The sequence below is a fragment of the Scleropages formosus genome, chromosome 5 (assembly GCF_900964775.1).
Source record: "Scleropages formosus chromosome 5, fSclFor1.1, whole genome shotgun sequence".
Classification (NCBI taxonomy): domain Eukaryota; kingdom Metazoa; phylum Chordata; class Actinopteri; order Osteoglossiformes; family Osteoglossidae; genus Scleropages; species Scleropages formosus.
This window is the reverse complement of record NC_041810.1, coordinates 29,039,185-29,061,699: the sequence shown is the minus strand read 5'-3', so window position 1 is coordinate 29,061,699 and position 22,515 is coordinate 29,039,185. Positions and strand designations below refer to the sequence as shown.

The following is a 22,515-nucleotide window of genomic DNA, read 5'->3' as shown; positions in this document are numbered from 1 at the left end:
AGCAACTAGAAACCATCTTCTTTCCTGCACCTTTATACTTTACCTGAAATACATACATATTATTATTGTAAATTTTTTTTTGTTTTTTTTTGTTTTTTTTTTTATGAAACTGACCCTTAGCTGAGATAAATGCCTTAACCCTTTGTTTCTTATTGCCCGGTAGGGTCATGATGGTCACAGACCGATTCTGTGCATGTGCTTGTCTGTGTTGCCTAAGCGATTTTGCTTCTGCATTTTACAACACAATCAGGGATAGAGTGTGAAAAGATACAAATTAAGATAAATGCTCTGTATCAGCGCATTAAAACACACTGCTGATACATATTCACTCAGATTAAGTGAGGGCGATATGAGAAATCAGAAATACAGAGGGGGAAGGGTATGACGTGCAACAATATTTCGGTCAAATTTACCGAATGAAATAAAGAAAACTGCTCTTTGAAATATGCAGAGAATCAATCAAGTGTTTTTTTCTAAGATGTATATATATGAATACGGGGGCGCAGGGGCGCGGTGGTGCAGCAGGTTTGGCCGGGTCCTGCTCTCTGTCAGCTGTGGGGTGCCTTGTATCGGACTCGCGTCCCATCCTGGGTGTGTCCCCCTCCCCCTCTGGCCTTACGCCCTGTGCTGCCGGGTTAGACTCCGGCTCGCCGCGACCCCTGCATTGGATGAGTAGTTTCAGGCAATGTGTGTGTGTGTGTGTGTGTGTGCCCCCTCCACCGGTCACGCAGACAAGAATACACACACTCACACTCCTTCATTTGTTCAGATTAGTGTGGCTGCCAGTTATTCTTGATAAAGCTTCCCTGTGTCTGATGGGGACACTAACACCCAGCGGCTATGGACTTACATCACTCCGCATTCCTGAAACCTCTTTCGCAATCTCGATTTCTGCCGTCTCTTGATGCTGAGAGTACAAGCAAGGAGACATTTCTTTTTTATCGTCTTCTTTATGTTTACTCTGAAAACGGAAAGATATAAGATGTTGACTTGTTCGGCAATACCGACAAACGTGCCTTTTTACTCAGTTACTGGACACTAAGGTACGTTTTGCACCTTCAGCTGTATTTATATAAAATCATAAGCAATTTTGGAGAAAAACACCTGCCAAACGCATACATTTAGTTAAAGATTTCAAATGATTTATATTTATTTCTATAGTTGGAAGACATTGCAAAGTATTTTATAGATACTAGAGTGTAGAGTAAATACATTACATTCAGCAGCTTATTGGGATTGGTTTCGCTGTTCAAAACATTCTTCAAAAGCACCACTTTCAGTAAATTTTTGGTTTTTGCCCTAATTTGCACTAAGTAGCTTTCGTCCGCCGCCTGACTGAGATGTTTAAACAAAGGGAGGATTTGCCTGTTTGGCAGCCTGGAGTCGGTGGCGGCTTCTCTAACAACTGTGAAGGACTGAGAATGGTTCCTGTGAGCACTGAGAAGAGTTTCATTTCATTCCTTATTCTTCTGTTTTCCATTTTTATGGTCTTTAATGGGTTTTTAACTTAATAGGAGCATTTTGCTATTTTTAATTTAATTTATGGTGGCTTCTGGGTCCATCGTGGAGCTAGTGATGGTAGATATGCGCAATCTCTTCATTGCGGCTGTAAATCATCCAGTGACTAACAGGTTCTCCTGGGGTGGTGTTACTGGGGTTCTTGTTTATATCTTTTCTTTAATCTATTTGGGTTTGGATATTTTGCCTTTTATTTTGAATATTCTTTCATGTCACAGGGAAAAGTTTGCCTGAAGCAAATTTTGAAAGATTAAAACAGTTTATCCATGTATGCAGCATGATTAATGTATAAGCAAATCAGAGCAAGTACCTTCCTTCTGGGCATAATGTATAAGTAACCACCATGTGTCCTGCAAGACCTATTATTTTGATGTCATTATGTTCAGCTATGTGAATTTCAATATTTAGTGAATTGTGCAGCACTGAAAAAACAATGTGTGTCTGGGTTTTTTTCCAAGAAATGTCTGATGTCTTCTATTTGTGTCCTGGTGTCCCTGCGTGAGGCAGTGGACACTGCTGCAGCAACACGTTGTCCAGCCTGTCTCAACAGCGGACACTGCTGCAGCAACTCACCTTCGGAAGATCTTGCACAGGACTCTGCACCTGCTCCCGCGTTCCCTGCACATCCGGGACAAACAGACACTGTTCCCTGGACTTCTCAAAGCATTCGTCCAAATTCCCCTGGAGATGAGTACACAACTGAGGCCTTCTTATGGCGTGCGCTCACATGCACAACAAAAACAAAGACTTCAGACCAAATAGGGGTGCTCAAAAAATCTGGAGGCAGCAGTGCCTCTTGTAGATCTCAACCTGGATGCAAAATCACAACATTAAAATACATGTTTTATTGAATAGAAAAGCAGGCATTACTATCTGCAAACAAGAAGCAAATTCCTCACTGTTTCTCATATTTCTGCTCTTAATTTTGGACATAAAAACTTCTGTACTTCTCCCAGCTGTAATAGCACAAGGCTTTCTCCTCATTGCCATTAATGCTGTTAGGTACTTGAATGCTGGAGCCAGTTAACTGACAAAATACAAAGCAACGGGACTGACGTAACCACCAACTTTTTCTGATGAGGTACTTTTCTATATTGACGTTTCAAATGACTCCTTCAGAAAGAATCTAATTCCTGCACTTTCATCCCCCCGGTGTGAACAGAAAGCCCTGGAATAAATCTCCTTTCTTTAGAACGTAGTCCATGAACGCGACGGCTCCTTGCGTTCCAAATTTTTGAAGATACTAGCATTTTCCAGATCATTTATCCAAGGGTAAAATGCACCTTTGCAGAAAAGAACTGCAGCACTGTGCTTGTGCAAGTGTTTGCAGCTCGTGTCTGGTGTTTGTGAGTGTCGGTGATCAATAAAATGTTGACGGACATTGCATGTGTTTACGGAATTAATGGGTCAGTAAGCAGCATTAAATAGGAGTTTAGGGTTGATTACTTTATAAGTACTTTTCAATCATTTTAAATTAGGTTTCATTTTAATGTTCAAGGTTAATTACACACACACACATTGGCTGAAATCGCTTGTCCCGAGCAGGGTCATAGCAAGCCAGAGCCTAACCTAGCAACAGAGGACAGAATGCCATTCCATCGCAAGACAACCCAAGCGGGACATGAACCCCAGACCCCCCAGAGAGCGGGACCCGGTCAAGCCCGCTGCGCCACCGCACCCCCATTCAAGGTTAGTTAAAAATGTTCAAATTAAAAGGTTTGACAAAACTGAATGAGTAGGAAAGCGTTGTTTTGAAAAAGCAAAAAGTTTTCAGCTGAAATACCCCTGAATCTTTTGTCACAACCATAAAATTTGAATTGAACAACAAAATTTATAATCTGGCAATGTTTTCAGACCTGTTGCAGTATTAAAAAAACACACACTGATTATTAGAACTGCAGTCGCCAATAACTAGCAAATTACGAGAAGTGGAAATAAAAAGTACCGCTTTCCCCAAAATCAAAATTTCGACAAATTGGGTGTTTTGTAAATAACACACCGTGTTCATTTTTATTTAATTTAACTGCCAAGTCATTTACATTTCAGTGACTATTGCTGATTATTTTGTTGGAAGCCAAATACCAAAAGATCCCCATTCACACACATTTTCCATAATGTATATGTTCTGCACATTCATGGCCATATTTACACAGCCACTGTTAGGATGATCTAAATTCAGATTTGCTAGTACCCTCTGGAAACAAAAGCTTTTGTATGTGAACATACTTGATATCCACCAAAAACATCAGTTACGGTGAGTCAGTAAACAAAGAGGGTCGTTCCTACTCTTGCACCCCATAGTCTGAGCGTGCTTCTTATGGAAAAGGAGTCTATGTCCAGTCGATAGAAAAATATTATATTTTCCTTGGATACTGTTCTTTCTGAAGTCTTCTACAAGCTCTTGAAAGCACCGCTGTGATCACACTGAGTAGTGTAAAAATACAGTGTAAATAAGAAAGGTGTGTATAGTGATTAGTTTGACTAGTCAGGAGGCACTGCTGAGGAAGGTCATGCTCAAGTTCTGCACCATGGGGCTTAACAGGGGCCTTCAGTTTTTCAGGGCCCAGACCCCCCTGTACAACCTTTGTGTTGAAAGCCAACACAGACTACAGCTCTTCCTGGCTTTCCAGTGATCAATCAGCTGATCAAAATCATTACATGGACCATGGACCATCATGACTGATTTGGAAAAAAACCAGCTCCTGACCAAAAAACAGCAAATGGTTCACACCTGTACCCACAAAACATGGTTCATCACAGTGTCTCAGCTGGGTTATTTAATCAGTCAGATGATCTTGAGGGGAGAAAGGAAAACCTACATACCCCACAGCTCCTGTAAGCACGACCGGAGACGAGTGTTTTAGTTCAAGGTCAATTGAACGTCAACGTTGACAGGTCAGACTCCTCACCTCAGGTTCAATGCTCTTCTCGTCCTTAACTGTCTCATCCTGTGGACAGCCCCCACAATCTTCCATCTTGGGGGTTCTGTGTCCACAAAAACCTGGAAGAGATGTGAAAAGGTGGCTTTGCGTTGACAAGTAAAGGTCTCCCCAGGTGGCCAACCCTGACTTCTGAGCCCCACGCCCCCTGCGGCCCCTCTCCACTCCCCTTCTCAGGGATGCAATACCAAAGCTGCCTTCTTAATATAGTCCCTACTTGGGCTTTATCTGAGCAATTTCATACTGGTGAACGTGAAAGGCATCGCTGGGCGGATGAGGATGTCGCACATAGGAAGGAATGTCACTGCACCAGTCTGTACCGGTCTCAAATATTGCGCTTTTGGTTTACATACTATGCCCAACAGTGAATGTTTTGCCCTTCAGATCTGCTGTCATATCCCTGGTTCCCTTAACCACAAATATATTAATGCGTTTTGCTTATTAGTTGATCTCTGCAATAACAATAAATTGCTCATGTTCTTGGATCCACCAACATAGTGTGCATTTCATAATACCAGCACTGGATGTTACGACAAAATGTACTTACAAGTAATTCTCCTAATGTTCTGATCTTACAAGAGCGATTGAATGAACTGGATAATTACTTGGAAGAATTGTTTGTCCGTTGAAGTTATTCCCCTAAAAGTAGTCATTAAGCTCATATTTAGTAGAAGTTTTCAATTTCAAGTCTGTATTTAATGGCAATGTTAATTTCCTGCTATAGCCTGTTCTTAGCAGTGTATCGGAATAAGCAGCATTTTTGATACAGACATGGTGTAGAGCAAAAAAGGCAAAATTAAAATGTTGCCTTGTAACTAGGTGATTTATTTTTTCTACAAGTATGCTTAGCCGGGTGGCGCGGTGGGTTGGACTGAGTCGGACTGGGTCCTGCTCTCTGGTGGGTCTGGGGTTTGAGTCCCGCTTGGGGTGCCTTGCGACGGACTGGCGTCCCGTCCTGGGTGTGTCCCCTCCCCCTCCGGTTCCCTGCGACCCCGTGTGGGACAAGCGGTTCAGAAAATGTGTGTGTATGCTTAGCCATGACAGCAACGGGCATGAAAAAATTAGACTTTTAATTCCTCTGCTCCTGCCAACTTGTCACAAGAGTAAAGAGCACTTTGAGATTCAAAAATGAGTCATGAAACGTTAACCAACTGAAGTTTAAAAAAAATTTAAATGATTGTGGAAATACTACCTGGGCTCACAGACACAGGATATGTGGTTGCCCCAAACACGGAAATGATCCACATACTACTATTTTTATGCCTCCAGTAGAATAACGTGACTGCATATGAACCATCTAGAGGCCTCTCAAAGTTCAGCAGTAGCACGGAGGAGGAGAAGAAAGACCCAGTTACACTGAGATCCTGGTTCCGACTCCTCCCACATTGAGTTTTCACAATGACCCTTTGGGGATGTAACTCATGCAATTCATGCACAGAAAACATCCACAGCACAACATACTGGACCTTCTCATCCAGGACTAACATCCGCTTCATCAGGTGAAGTCATGACCTACCATTAGGCACAAGCGGCACGTGATCTCCTCTACTGACAAGCTGTGGAGAACATTCTCCAGATCCTTGAACCCTAGCCTCTGATTTCACCATGGGAGGAATGCCGCTGGTCTAATCTGAGAGGTGCCCACAAGAGCTTTGTGGGCACCGTATGGTTTCATTTTAGCTTTATCTGAAAACATGGCATCTTCTGGAACAGCTTGGAATAGAGGCTGTGTGTCATTGTGCATTAAGTAACATAAGTTTACACAAACTTATTTGAGCAAATTAAATACCCTATAAGTTAAACAGTGCAACAGTGTTGAAATAAAGATGTTCGGTCTCGCTTAAACATGATTTTATAAGACTTGTCAGTCTGTCCATGCATAACCACACCTCAGGTAACTGAATATGACCAAACAGTTCTGCACATCAAAATATTATTTTGTGAAATAAATTCAGAATATTTAAAAAAAGGAGGGATTTTTTTTTTAATGGCAAAGTAGAACACAATGGTTCAACTTTGTGGACTATGTACCCATTTGTTGCTCTCAACTGGTGTTCCTCAGGGCTCAGTAGCAGGCCCCTTACTCTTCTCCATATACAGTATGTCTCTTCCCTTGGCTCTAATCACTTCCCATGGTTTCTCCTGTCACTGCTATGCCAACGATACACCAGCTGTTGTTCTCCTACAATAAAACGCAGTCAAATGAAAAGCTTATGAAGTCATATGTTAAGGCAACAGTGCAAGTAACGGTAATTCTATTGCAGTAAATCACTATCGAACTGAATTTTTTGATAAAGTGCTCACAGATAAGGTAAAGATGGGGTAGGAGCACATACGGGCCACAGTAGAAGTGAATTGTAAAGCATTATTTGTTAAATTATTTTTGGAACTTAGCTCAAGCTCACTTTACACTTTCATTTTTTCACTTCTGTATGAGACTTTTACTGTGCTAATGTCACATGAAAATATAGTTTTCATGTCATTGATGTAACGGGTGGCATTCTGGGGGTACACTGCAACTTATGAAAGCTGCCCTGAGAGTGCCCGTCTTTGTAAATACTGCATAACATCATTCTCCAAATTTGTATTTAGCCGAACACGTCACCGAACTGAATACAGACACAGTTTACAGAATCCTTTTTAATATTAATATTTTAAAGATTCAAATACAAATGCATACAGGTACTTTTCAGCTAAAATCACATAAAATTACTATTGCAATCAACATCACAATACAAATTTTTTTTTTAAAAAAATGCACAAGAAACAACTTCCAAGCACTGGGTGACCGTGTCTCTGTGTGTGGGGTGGGGGGAAGCGGGTGGGGCATACAGTGGAACAGAATTAAGCGTGTCCATGACAGAATGTGCATGATAGGTAGAGGGCATTGGGGTCACAGCCAAGGTATACTTGAACAAATACTTCTATACAGCTAAACCAACTTCCCTCACTATAAATATTCTTCATCCCAAAGTCAGTGCAGTGCCTTCCTCTTTCCCTACTCAGGAAATGCAGCTTCAGCCAGCTCCCAGGGTCAGCTTCACACTTTTTTCCTTTTTCTTTTTTTCTTGCTTTCTTTTGTTTCTTATTTTTTACAGTGCTCCTAGTACCTCAAAGGTCCAGCTAAGAAGTACGAGTTGTCTCAACATCGTTGGTTCTCCCAATTGGCCAGTATAAAAAGAAGAACAAAAAGGTCGTCATTTTTGTCATTTTTACAAGTGTTTTTCTTCTTCTTCTGCAATTTCCCTTTTGTAAAGTCCTCCTACACAGTGTGGCAAGTCTATTGGATTCCTCTGAACAAACACATGGCAAAAACCATGGCAAAGAGCTGGGGGGGAAAAAAAAAAAAAAAAAAACAAAAAGCCAATTAGCAGCGTGTTACAAAACTACACATTAAAAACAGCCATATAAAAATTCATTTTCAAAACAAACAAAATACAGTTCAGAAGATTATATTTACATGAAATACACCTTAAGGGGGACACTTGCAGTATTAAGAATGTCCACAAGGTATCACTAAAGCACAGAATATTGGAAAGGAGGGCTAATGGGTCGTTGATGAATTGCCAGCAATACAGGTGAGGTTTAAGTGGCGTTAGATGATATAGTGGAGGGATTCTTTTGGCTTCCAGCACATATGCACAATCAATTTTCGTGTTTTTCATTTTTTCGCGCTATTACTGCAAGTTTTGTATTGCTTACGCAACAGTATCCAGTTCACATTTATTCGTGTGCAGTGCTGTTCTATAAAGGGGTGTATTTTGTTGCAGAACTGAAACGAGGGGAGAAAAGCAGTGAGAAACGCACTTCAATGGTCAGCACCACGATGGCCAGCGCTCCAGCCAAGTAGATGTACGTCTCAAAGTAGTCCACCACAGCCGAGTAGCAGCCCTGCAGGAAAACAAAGAAACACATGCATTAGCGGTAAGGGGGAAGCGGAATCGATGAGAAGCGGAGCTCCGCGCTCAACGCTCTTGGGCTGAGTGAGGCGCTTAACAAAAGGGTTTGTCAAATTGATGGGCGGTCCCTCGCCGCCTTTTCATTAAACCCTCTCGTGTGAGCAGGGGTTGCAGGTGGGGGGAGCGGGCGCCCTCAGATGCTTCACATTGTTCCATTCTCGCCTCTCTTTATCGGCTTTTATTCCCGAGACGGCCCTTAATTGGGTCCACCGCTCCCGCAAGCGCCGGTTAAAGCAGCGCGATCCAATACCCACTCCAGACTCGAGAGAAGGCCAAAGAACCTCCCAGATGTCCAGGTGACCAAGATGGTGCATGACATCCAACTGATGGACACTTACACTTCCATCTACAGTGGGTTCCAACATAGCTGTAACCAGAATAACTAACTGTGAGACAAACTGCACAGTTACATGTACACCTACACATAACAGTACAGCAACCATATGCATATGAAAAGATTCCAGTTGCAGAACCCAATGGTGAAGCGGGCTGGCACAAAAATGAGCTCATGCTTTACACAGAGAGGCCTTGCACCTCCTGCCGCGCACTCCGAATATGAAAGGGCACCAGTCAGCCTTCCGAGAACAAAGCTGTTCCCATGACATTGCCGCTCACACCACTCTGCCATCTTTGCCATCTCAGAAGGGTCCTGCTGTTCAACAGGTCGACCGTGAGGCCCACACATTAGCTATGTGATACTTATGGGCCTCTTAATGGCCTCTTCATTATGCACTTGGCCAAAGGGGAATGGTTTTCATTTACTTGAAAAAAATGCTTTTGATTTTTTGTGGGGAAAAAAAAAGAAAAAAAAAAAAAAAAAAACATGGCAATTTATAACCAAGTGAAAAGGCTCCCAATACATATATGCTACATTAGCTAATGGCTGCAGAGAGCACCTCTTTTGGAACATCTGAGGTCCTGGAGATAAATGCAGCAAACACCGGAGACAAATCGTGAATCCTTCACATGAAATGCAGGAAGACCTTGGAACAAGTTGCTGACATACATTTCATTGGTTGCAATTACTAAATTTAAATTAGCATTAGCATTACTGTTAAGTACATTTTATTCATCCATCCTTTGGCAAGAACCACCTGTGGTTCAACGCAGGGTCGTCGTGGTCAGGAGCCTGTTCTGGAAGCACAGGGCATGAGACCGTACGCCCTGAAAGGGATGGCAGGATGGTCCGTCACACAAATATTTACATACTGAGAACAATGTAGTCACCAGCTGACCTGAAACAGGTCTTTGGACGGGGGGAGGAAACCCATATGAAAACGGGAACAACATGCCAACCCCACACAGAACGAGCTGGATTGCAGCTCACAGTCCAGGAGCTGTTAGTGCAGCAGGTTACATTGGTGGCTATCTCGCTGCCCTGGCTGCATGGAGAAAAAATGCGAAAAAGGCGCAGCTGGTAGCAGAGATGTTAGAGCTACTGCCTTTACACCCAGAGGTCACAGGTTCAAATCCTGCCCCCAGCTTTAATACCCTTGAGCAAGGTACTTATCCTAAATTGCTCCAGGAAAATTACCCTGCTGTATAAATGAGTAAATAACTGCAAGTGGCTATACATTCTAAGTTGCTTGGGAGAAAAGCACCATCTAAATGAACAAATGTGAAAAATACAGTTATCTGTAGGAAACCATACGCTATATTAAAACTATGGGAAGCAGCATTGACCGATTCTCTCACTCAGGGACATGTGAATCCTCCAGGCTGGACCAGAGTACAGACACACTCACATAGACTCTCTGCTTCAGGCAGGACACTCCTCTGACTCCCACCCACCTTGTTGTTGCGATACATCATGCTTCCCGTGAGGCACTCTTCTCTGTTGTCATACATCAGATCTCCCAGGTTACCCTTCCTCAGGCAGCAGGCCTCGGGCACCGACTCGGTGGGGTTGAGGAACCTGAAGCGACTGTCCTCAAAGTCCTCGGGACTGTTGACCCCACAGCAGTCAAACTGCAGGAAGAGAAGAACTGTTATTTATTGTTCTTTACTTCACCTGTTATGTTCTCTTGTCTAATGCACTGAGCTGCACTTTAGACATGTGGGCTGCTGGAAATACTCACGTGGTGCTTACGTCACTACAGCTGCTTCTTCATCTAAGCAAAACTCACAGAATTTCTCCGATATGGAATCATCTTGTTGAGTACAGGTAGCCCTCGTCTTCCAAAGACCTCATTGTGTGTTGACTTGGGCGTTAATCGAAAAACCCACTCGTATTGTTTGATACGAACCACTGGGACATATAAACATTTAACATGCATGAATGCTACATTGTACAATGGCCTTTGTTACGTTTATCAATTTCACACATTATTCCTATCAAAATAACATATTTACAATTATCCAACACTTTTCGCCAAAGCAACTTAACAACGCCAACGTTAAGTTACTTAAAACTATTTACGCATTTATACAGCTGGGTAATTTTATAATGAACCTAACATTTTAAATAAAAACTAAACCGGAATCACAAACAAAAGTTTTGTAACAGAGACATAGTCGTCATTAGCTGTTGTGGCTCAAAAATAACATAATAAAACGAATTTGATGGCCGGCATCAGTGCAAATCATCACAAGTACCAGATACGGTAAGTCGAGGGCTACCTGTATATAGGTCTGTTCATTTATTGTGACTGTTTATATTATTAGGGTTTTGCTTGCTTCTGAGGATTTCAGTTCCCAACATGATCCCAAACATAAAACACAGTAAACATTTGTAAAACACACATCGTGAGTGTTGCTTTAACGATTCCCACGGAGAGCCCATTTTGCGGTCCTTCTACAGAGTGATGCTTGAACGCACAACGCAAGAACAAGCCGACAGCAAGCGACTTGCCTCACCGTTGTCATGATGGCGTTCCATGTGGACGTGAACACGTCTGTGTTGTTGTACCCCTGGTAATGCCTCTTCAGCTCCTTCGTGAAGTACTCCCTGGTCAGCTGCGGCAGAGCGCAGGAGGGGAACGGACGTTAAAACCCTTAAGATGTGGCACGGGGCGGCGCTGTTCACAAGTGCCAGCGGAAATGTTACTCACGTGCTCCCGGAATACGAAGGCCAGGATGGCAGCAGCCAGCTCCGCCAGGAAAATGATGAGTATGAGCAGGAAGAACTGTTAGTCAAGGAGGGAGAGCGGGGTAGATATTAAGGATCTAGAAAGGCTCCCCCGCACGCAATGCCCCCTGCACTGCCTTGAGAAAGTGACTGACATCTAATTATACATGTCCCCTCCTGTGACACACCATGTGGTGGCTCTAAGAGAGGGATGGGCCCGTCCTCCCCCTCCCTGCCCCAGCGAGTTCACTTACGAAGAGCAGCAGACACTTGTTCTCGCGAATGGCCCCGCAGCAGCCCAGGAACCCCAACAAGAAGAGCATGCCGCCCATAGCCAGGATGACGTAGACGCCCGTGAAGAGGAGCGGGTTGGCTGCCACGATCTCTCGGAAACCGGTGGGGTCCACCAGCACCCAGATGCCCACCCCCAGGAGGAAGGAGCCTCCCAACTGTGGGACAGAGGGGTGGGGGGGGGGGGGGACATGGAAAATACCTTCTCATTTCAAAGCAAAGGAGGGAGACGTTACGTGTGGGTGAAGCACGTCTCGTACAGGGATTACTACACCGTCACCTATCTGTCCCCTCGTTACCACTTTGCACAAAGAGTAGGAAGACATCAGGAAGGCGAATGAGAAGGAGGCAGATGGCTACCCTCCCATGTTCTCTGCATCTCAGCAGAACAAATTCCCTTTGCTGTGCTTTTACCACAAATCGGGCATCAGCCGGTAGAGGGGGCTCCATAGGACAGGGATGAAAGTTTCACTCACTCTTCATCTCCATTTCTCCCCTTCCTTCTGTCGCTCTTCCACTTTTTGCTCTATATCCCTCTCTCTCCCTGTTTCTCTTACCCTATAATACCCCTCCACCCCCAAGCTCTCTGTCGCTCCCGAGGTTCCGTTTCTAAATGTCGCATTAGCAATCTGTCAGATGGTGACAGGCTCCTAGTTTCAAGCAGAGAATGGCTCACAAGGAAGATGACGCGCTGGACTTGCCAGGTCCATATAGGGTGAACTTGTGTTCCGCTAAGAAAATTTACTCAGAGCGCAGGTGTCCAGCATCAGAGGCGCTGCAAAAGGATGGTTTCACAGCCAACAGAAATCCCTCAAAAATTAAAAAACATTTCACTGTTAATATATTTCTACATGAAGCAGTGCCATTAGGCATTGATGCTAGTAATATTTATCAATTTAGCAGATTGTTCCCTCCAAAGTGACCCACAACATTTGGTTTGTAAACTAAGCTACTTACAATTGCTCACTCACTCACTCTAGTTAAGCACTGGTCCAGGTTCCTGGTAGTTTGGAGCCTATTCTGGAATCACTGGGTGCTACGCTAGAAGAGCTACGCCCTGGATGGGACGCCAGCCACAGCCCCACGCACGCACGCACGCAATTTAGATTCACCTCGAGGAAACAGACATAGGGAGAACATGCAAACACCACATAGACTGAGCTGGAATGGAACCTATGTCCAAACAGCCAAGACACGGTGAGGCAACAGTGCTACTCTCTGTGCCACCGTGTTGCCCCTCTCCTTACATTTATTTCCCTATTTATACAGCGGGGTAGTTTTTTTTACTGTATGATTCAAGGTAAGGATTTCGATCAAGGGCACTACGGGAAGCAGGGATTTAAAACCCAGGTCCTTCAAGTGCAAAGCAGCAGCTCCAATCACTGCACTCTTAACTCCCCACCTCTGTGAAGATCAGTGACACATAGGGATGGTCGCACCTCGAAGTGAACCACTTCGCTGCCATCGCAGATTACTGGCCCCCGCAAAACACATCGTACTCAACCTTTGGCGAGAGCACAAATCAAATCGTAGGGCCGTGATGCCATTCAGGGACTAAAACCCGCCCCCCGCAGACAGAGTTCCACAGCTGAGAGGAGAAGAGCAAATTCAAATAACTACCTGTTAAATTAAATTACACCACTGCTGCTGACCACAGCTCACAGCAGCTTGTGTTAGTCCTGCAGCAGTTGAATGCAGAAAGTGAGGGGAGGGGGGTTGTTGCGGAATTAAAGGCCTTTCTTTGGAGATGCTATTTATGTGACGCTGACGTTTTCAACGTTCTTCAAAGGCGAAGAAAAGATCCTTGAGACGGCAGGAATTCCGCCTCTGGCGCCCAACGAGCTAACCTGTCTTGTGTGTATCCTTCCACCCCCCACCCCCGTCTCACCACCACACCATCTCGGTTCATCAAACCATCTCGGTTTGTCGCGGCACATGCGGCGCTTCTTTCGCTTCCTCCTTTCATCTCTTCGCTTTAAAGCTGCTCTCTGAGCAGCAGGATACGTGTCTAGCAAACATCAGCGCACGTTTACGCGACCGGCGCCACTCAGCTGCTCTCTAGAGTAGGGCGACGGCGAGAAATGTGCGTCTACAGCTGTAGTGTCGAAGGTGACCGAGGGGCCGAGTCGAGGAGGACTCCAGGGAGGCGCGGGGGGAGATACTCACAAAGATGAAGAAGTTGAAGACGAACATGAGGTACTTGATGCAGCTGAGACAGTCGCCCTCCATGGCCGTCCCTCTGGCGGAAGCCTCTCCGTGCCCCTGGGGGATAGCGCAAACAGCATGAGTGACACACACTCGCATGCTCACATACCCACACAATCCTGACCGTATACGCAGAAAAACAATCTACACGCACACACCCCCACAGGCATACGTACTTACATACAAAGCAAACACAAATTCATATACAAGGACACATCCACAGGCAACAACAACCGTGCTCGTATATGGACCCATACCCTCAGACACACACACACGTGCCCGCATTTTATTATAAACACACAAAAACAATATTCTTCCTTTAAACATGCACACCCACACACTTCCATATACACTCACCTCACACACACCCCCACCCACCCACACAGAGAGTCTCTGCTGACTTGGCTTGCAGAAGCATGCAAGGCGATTACTCTTTTTTTTTTTTAGGGGACAAAGAACTGGAATGAGAGTGGGGAGCTGGGGACCACAGCCATCTCACAGTAATTATGGAGACACAGAGAAACAACTGGAGTGACAGACACACCACTTTTAGGAAGTAATATATTCGGAAATGAAAAGGATTTCTAGAATCCTTATGTAGGTTAGCAGCAGTCACATTTTCATTTTTCTGACACTTTTCTCCAAAGCAACTTACAATGTTAATCTTACAATTATTTTACCCATTTATACAGCAGGGTAATTTCACTAGAGCAACTTAGAGCAAGTACCTTGCTCAAGGGAACTACAGCTGGACACGAGACTTGAACCTGCGACCTTGGGGTCCAAAGGCAGCAGCTCTAACCATTATGCTACCAGCTGTCTGTTACCACTACCCTACCCAGTCATACCAGGTGGAGTCTCGGGGTTTTGGCATCTTTGGAACGATAGAAAAATTAGTTATAAAAACGGGACAGAAGAAGCTTATTCAGCAGTATAGGAACAATAACCCATTCATCGACTATTGTCAGCCGCTTGTAGAACGCACGGTTGCAGTGGTCCAGAGCTTATTCTAAAAGCATGGGGATAAACCTTGAATGCAAGTCCATCACCGAGAAAACATGTGCGTGCGTGCACGCATGCAGAGTAGGGGCAATTCAGTCACCACTTCACCTGAAACTCATCTTTGGACTGTAGGAAGAAATATATCAAAACACAGGAAGAAAATGTGAAATCCATTTGGACTGACCCGGATTCAAACCCACAGTCCAGGAAAAATGAAGGGTCGGTGCCATGCAATAGCATAAATTCATTCATTAGCGATTACACTTGTCCTAACGCAGTGTTAAGTTAGTCTAGAGCCAATCCTGGAAGCACAGTGTGTAAAACAGTACACCCTGGACGGCCCAGTAATAACAATAAACATAAAAAAATGACAGACACCACTTGACACAGTGCCTGGAGATGCGAGTGAGTTAATAGCATGTGTGTGTGTTCAGACAGGGGGTAGTGTGTTTCAGCTCCTCTGTCAGTGTATTTGAGCTCGTTTCATATGGATGAAAGGTCAGCACATCAGTATGTGCACATCTCATTTGTTCCTTATCAGACACTTAGCAGATGCTCACAGCATCAACACATCGGCACCATGTTCCTGTGACACTTCATATGGTTTGTGTCAGGACCATAGATGTTGTTGCAAGACTCCAACGCGGGGGTAGAGGCGACTGACAGCGCAGACGTCCACAGATAAGGAGGGCGTGTTGACCGTCAACAGGGTTCGGCGCCCTTTGCCAAGTGGGAGAGCCCGTCAAGGTCCAGCAGCCGCGTTGCAGGTCACATCAGGCCTTTCAGCAGGACTGTGGACGAGGAGATGCGTTCACAAACTGCCGAGGGCCTTGACAGTGAGCGCCGTGCAATGAGAGCGAGCACTCGCAGTGCTGAGTGGTGGTGTGCCATGCGTTGCAGTGGGCTCCTTCCTGTCTAATGCTGCGAGTGGCAGCAACCCCACAGGTAATACGGGGCAATCGCTCCATCTGACAGTGCACTCTAGGTAATTGCAGCCCGTTTGGGAGCTTTCCGTTTAATGAAGAAGGAGCTGTTTGCTAGCACTAGGAGCCAGGGTTACCGGCGGAGCGGGTTATGGCCTGGCTTCTTCCTCCGCCTTAACCCAGCTGCTCCCCTGTGGACTCCAGTTCAGGAAGAGGAATGTCCATCACCCCGGGGGGGGGGGGGCACCTATCAGTCACAAGTCCAACATAACAAATGTTCTTTGCTTTCCCCAAGTCCCAGAAGTCTAAGGTAAAATCCACCTGAACTATAGACTCTGCAGATGACACACTTTTTCGAATGCTTAAAAAAAGACCTGGGCAACTCCGAGTGGCCGAAAAGAACGCAACCGACAAAAATGCCCTTTCTTAATCCCCCATGCAGCCGCTTAGAGGTAATCCCATAATTCTCTTGAAAGCTTTTCCCCAAAGTAATTTCTCACAAAATTAACAATCCAGGTGCTCTCAGGTGTTGTAGGGGCCCTCTGCGGACCCGGTCCACCTATGCTACGGAGCAGCGAAGAAGCGGGTGGGTGCAACTGACATCACAGCTCTGTGTGACTAACTGCACCGGCTCAGCTCGCCTGTCCATCATCTCCCGTTTATTGGCAGCCAAACCAACGTGAGCAAGCAAGACCTGCTGGCTTCGTGTGTCTCTTCTTTTTCCCTTTTTTTTGTCTTCAAGTTTTTTTGTCACTTCCCCAGAGATCAGCCTGACTGCCATCCAGGGTTTAAATTAATTACCTCTTTGTGAAAGACCTAACAAGTGCTTAGGAGGTTTTAATTGAAGATTAGCATACATTACAGCTCACAGACTCAGTGTCAGAGGGGCTGTGTTCATCTCTTGTTTCCTGTGTGTATTATTGTGCTCAGAATATGGCAAAGCCAATTTCATTTCCAGGGGGTTCTGGCAATGCTTGAACTCCTGCTCGAACCTCTAAATGTGAGTTCTCTCTCGGCCCCCACATGCAGGAGAACGGCGAGACGGAAAATCCAGGTGAGGTTTCATTTTCACACTCAAAAACATTCAGTACCTGCTCTTTCCTAACACAACATGTTCTGTGGGTTTTAAAAATCCATGAGGTATGGTCAGGACAGCTTTACGAGAACCCACCAGCCAGAGGCGAGTGTCTGGAGCTCGACAATAAAACACCCAATTTCTAGAGCCGGAGTGATATAAATCAAAGTGTCACAGGGACGAGTGAGGCTCTAGGGGAAGCACGGTGCGCAGAAGTGCCATTTCCCATGGCTCCCGGAAAATGCTGCAGTCAGACGGCCATCATCGATCAAGGTGCCGCCCTGATGCCATGGCGAGTTAGCACTCGGGCCGCGTGAGTGACGGCGAACGCGGCGCTCCCCGTGCGCCACAGCACGCCAGCGTCTTCATTGAAATGCCTGCGCTTCTGAAATGCACTTGAGCGAAATGACACTTATTTCCCCTGGGACGACTAATTCAGACGACCGCTCCTCATGCACCGTGCGTTTTGCTGCAATTCTGCACCAACTCCTCGTTTCCTCACTGCAGCCCATCCGCTCGCCATCCGGTGCTGTCACAACACAGCAGTCTCAGAGAAGCTGACGCGACGGCAAACATCTATGAATAATAACACAAATACAATCTGAGACGCTGAAAAGCCTGACAAAAAGTAAGGAAGACAAAAGCAGTAATTGCTGCATGTAGCAGTCATTGTCAAGGGGCCGCTGTCCTGCTGCAGTGAAAATCACTCTCTTTGTCTCTCCTTTGTCCAAATGTCTTATATATTGGAAATTTCATAATATATGGACAGGCCTTAGTGCAGAGAATGAGAATTTACAAGCTGGAGGCCATCTCTGCAGTCCATGACCAATTGGCAATAAAACATTCTAAATATCGCTCTTCCTTTCCTCCGCAGCCAGCCCCCCACCCCCACCCCCAGACAAGACCACATACCCTGCTGCTTTTCTCCATGTAGGATAACAGTGTTTTTCTCCAAGCGGTTCACAGGTTCCCGACAAGGGGGTTCTCCACTGATGAACCACTTCTCCCAAATCGGGATAAGACCGGGTGGGGCGGAGGGACAATGAATCCATGGGAGTGTGCCATTATTCCACCAGCTGGGGTGGAGTAAGGAGTCAGCAGGGTGTTGGGGCAAAGGAGTCAAGTCTAGACAGTCACAGTCACAGTCCATTACTGGAGGAACGCGGCACAGGTATCTAACAGCGTTCCAAAGCACCTGGGTTCCAATCCCTAAAAACAACCCTGCTGTACACATGGGTAAATCATTGTAATTAACAATGTAAAAATCTGAGTGTCTCTTGCAGACAATGATCAGATAACTAATGAAAATGTGTCTACACAACCTGTACCATATTGCTGAATTAATTGCGATTACTGATCGAGTAAGAGGCGAAGCACGGAAAACACAAAGCAACGCACTCATCTTTAGCCTTTATTGCAGGAGGCCTGTGTCAACTGCTGGAAAAACACAGGGTACAGTAGTTTAAGAAGGAAAAGAGTGATACATTTCACGTCCAATGAAGGACCCTGCTATTTTACCTCCCATCAAGTACTTAATCTATTGTTTCAATAAAAACACTTGGATAAATTGTAAGAGACTTAAATAATACTCTAACACTAAGAATTTAATGGCTTTGATAGTCTTGTTAAGCTTAATCGCTATGATATGCTATGAAACCCAGCTATGATATCACTTTAAATCTCCATCACACGCTGCCCTGGTATCCAGCATCACCCCCCTTCATCCACATAAAAACTATGGAGCGCATGATAAGTTCCATAGCCGTGCTAAATCGAGAAAATAGCACATGACCCACATTCCTTTCCTACAGAAACAGTACACTCAGATAACACGCACAAAAAGTAGCTTGCAGCGTTCGGCTGGAATAAAATTGTGCCTTTATGTAAACTCCTCAGGGCGGAGCTCTGCAGACGGAGGGGCGTTGGCAGCCGATACACGCCTCAGCTGTCGTGTGACAAGTGCCAACCAGATTCTTCGCTTTATGTTGTCTCGTTGCTGCATGTCTATCGTGGGGAAGTACGGCAGATCTTGTTCACCCTCCACCTAACGCGCAACACGAGGCTTGAGCACAAACTTGCAGCATCTCCTTTAAACCTTTACTGCATTTGCTCCTTTCTCAACATTGTTTTTGCCAGTAATAGAGTATCCAGGGGCTGCACGGTGGCATAGTGGGTAGTGCTGGTGCCTCACTTCTCTTGGGCTGCATGATCGAATGTAGGTTCAAATCCAGCGTAGACTTTGTGGAGTTTGCATGTTCTCCCTGTGTTTGCAACACTTTCCTCCCAGAGTCCAAAGACATCTATCCAGTGTCACCTTACTGAGTCTAAATTGCCCTTGGTCTGTTTTCTAAAGGAAAAACAGGTTGAATAATGAAATCAAGTTTTATGACAAAAAAATGTAACACTGTACAAGACAACAGCAAAATCTGCTTTAAAAAAAATACACATACATGCAAAGGGTGACATCACATTTATTTAAAATGCAAAGCCACTTTCAGATAATGCTTTTCAATGGTTATTTACAGTATAAATACACATATGCATAACCACTTGCCATGGCAGTTTGGACACACACTCCGACACATATAACTGTTTCTGCAGCCAACTTTACAAGTCACTGTATCTAAAGTATTTTTGAAATGGGGCAACAAAAAAAAAGAAAAAAAAAAGCTGTTTGATTTCTATACCTTAGTAAATAAGTAGAGACCAAGGAAGTTCATTAACACCTGCTATTGCTCACTGTGATGCTGCAGAGCATCTCGCACCATCATCTCACACACACACACACACACACACACACACACACACACACACACACACACACCCCTGCCTTTGTCATTACTACAGAAGACTGTTTACTTTCACACTCCCTTCGGACAAATGGCTGCCCCATTTGCTCTGAATCGCAGAACCAAATCTAATTATCCAATTTCATGTTGTTAAAGTAATCAGCTTCAATACGTTTACAAAAAGAGAGACACGAGGCACCTTTCTACAAGTGAGACGTCCTCGAGCGAAGGCCCAGCATTGGCTGGATTACTCAGCAAGCTCCGCCTGCCCCCCCCCACAAGCTGTTTCACTGCTTTAGCCAAAGATCATCCCTCTCCGCTCTGCATCCTTCTACATGTTCTGGAGAAGAACATTCGACCAAGGAGTCAACCCTTGATTCCCGCCACAGGAGTTACACTCAAGCACGTTCTCCCCCTCCTGACTTCATTGTAGCTCCGCCCCATTGAAGAATCCCCTAATGCACTCGGCTCATGCTAACCTCGCATGGCGGGGGGCCCTCAAACAGCTCTGCTTTTCTCACATTTGTGGATTTCATTATTCAGCCATCTTTCATATTTCCTCAGTTACGAAACGAATCTTAAGAATAGGGGCCAGCACCCAGGAAACAAAGGAAGGAGGGAAGAATAAGTGTTCTGGAGGAGAGGTCGCCACCCCCTTCCACTCTCGGAGGCTCGCATTGTCCGCTAACAAACCCCCAATCAGGAACAACAAACCCAGCACACCACTGAAGAGGGCATTTGAAGTGGGCTGGATGCTAATGCGCTACACAGCATTGTGGAGAAGGGCACGGAGCTTGGCCGACATCAGCAGGGTCCACAGGGACCGGGACGACAGTGCCAAAGGCCCCCGACACTGCAGCCTTGCTGGCGTTTGCACACCAGTGGGCAAACCCAGAGTCACTCAGTTACAAATGCTTATGTTTTTCCCCTGAAAACTAAACGAACGAACGATGAAGTCAGGGGAGGTGAGGCCCAATGTCTCGACACGTCCCGTTATTCAGACAGGGAAAAGCTTTAGGTGTGTGTGGGTATGTAAACTGTGGGAGAGCTTCAACAGGTCCCAGAGGCAGCTAAGCTTGAACTTGAGCGTACATCTGCCCAGACGTCTCCTCTAAATGGCTCGGTTATTTAATTCAGGGCCCCTCAGATGCCTTCCTTCAAACACCGTGTACAGGAACACCCAGGGGAATGACTGGATGAACGTTACGGTTGAAGGACCTTGGACGTCTGACAAGACAGCTGACGCAAATAAGAACAATGGGCTGACTTAGAAACGAACATTTCCCACTGGAACGAGGACACGGCCTCAACGCAGGAATCTGATCAGTTCTGATTATAGCCCTGGCGATTCGCCCGCCACACGTTGCAGTTATTATAGCGAGAGGCTTAAAATTAGCATGTCACCGGCCACCAAACATGGGAGTAACCAGCTGCTAACTCCATTATTCACGTCAGGAACTCCAAAGGGACATGTTTTGCTATCAGCATGTATCGCTGATCAAGTTTCCACTTAAGGAGACCTGGAAAAGTTCAGCACCCATGAGTGCATCCTTGAGCAGAGACACTTGATAAGAGAGAGAGAGAGAAAAAAAAAAAAATTTTTAACATATTGCTTGAAAACTCCTACATACGCTATGATGTACCACACTTTACACTAGATTGGTACAATATCATTAAGCGAGTAAAAAGGTACAAAAGGGTATCCCAGAGGGTGTTTAATCCATCTGAAGAGCACATCAGTCGCCCCCACTTAGCAAATGTAGTAACTGCTCTAATAAATGCTGAATCAGACCCCCCCAAATCAAATCAACATACTGCAGCAGCATTTTTGCCCCCCCCCCCCCCCCATTTTCTTTTTAATGGTTCTGTAAGAGAACTACCTGCCTACAGCAACGAAAGACTGGACAAGTGACAATTGTCACTGCTGACAATTCTGCACTCCATGGGGAGCAAGAGATCAATGACAGTACACTCACTAGTCTCCCATGCCACTTGTGCCACTGCATGGGGCTCCTAGTTACAGCAGACAACACAACTCATACTTGAGCCAGAAGATAAGAAAACCAGCACTGTTGTTGTGTAAACGAAACCTCCAGGTTCAAATCTCTACTCCTATCGTAATACCCTTGAGAATGGTACATGACCTGAACTGTCGAGTAAAAAGTACCCAGTGATAGCATGCAATCCTAATCCTGTCTGGGAGAAAGATGTCACATAATTGAATAAATGTAAATTCAATGTAAATCAAACTGTAGTCTGAGTGGACCTGCAAACCAGGAATTTTAAGAAGTGTTTTTTTAAGTTATTTTTACAAACTGAAGTGCATGGATTCTACAGATTCCTCTATGGCAAATTCAAAATCCCTGGAAAGGAACACCATCCTACAGGTCAATTCATATGGCAACACATGCAAGGGAGTGATTTTTCTCCATTCAAAATCAAACCTTCAATCCATAACTAGCTTTTTTCCAAACTCACAGCGACCACTGGAGCAGTTAAAACTACAGAAAGTCCATTAAAATCGAAGATCTCTCTGTGCAGCCAAAAACATGACAAAGGAAGGAAGGAAATGGACCATTACTCCAAAGGATTCCCTGTATCTGGAAGAAGATCAAGGTGCAAAAGAGAAATCAATTGAAGCTCAACATGTGCACAAGTACGTTCAGGTTGCTGCTGAACAGAACATGCCATTCATCCAGGGCTTGCAACGAAAGGGGAAAGATATCGAAATTCAGCACCACACCCGG

At 45.1% G+C, this 22,515-nt stretch overlaps 1 protein-coding gene across 1 annotated transcript in view; it reads right to left on the bottom strand.

The window, feature by feature from the left end:
* Positions 1 to 7,114: 7,114 nt before the first annotated feature.
* tspan18b (tetraspanin 18b) overlaps positions 7,115 to 22,515 on the bottom strand; it is a 42,081-nt gene continuing 26,680 nt past the window's right edge. Inside the window, exons 3-9 of the mRNA XM_018765792.1 lie at positions 13,941 to 14,036; positions 11,738 to 11,932; positions 11,467 to 11,541; positions 11,273 to 11,371; positions 10,208 to 10,384; positions 8,265 to 8,348; positions 7,115 to 7,785 (exon numbers count right to left, since the gene is read on the bottom strand). Of these exons, the coding sequence (XP_018621308.1) occupies positions 7,738 to 7,785; positions 8,265 to 8,348; positions 10,208 to 10,384; positions 11,273 to 11,371; positions 11,467 to 11,541; positions 11,738 to 11,932; positions 13,941 to 14,036 (774 nt within the window). The 3' untranslated portion in view covers positions 7,115 to 7,737. The remainder of the gene's footprint in view (positions 7,786 to 8,264; positions 8,349 to 10,207; positions 10,385 to 11,272; positions 11,372 to 11,466; positions 11,542 to 11,737; positions 11,933 to 13,940; positions 14,037 to 22,515) is intronic.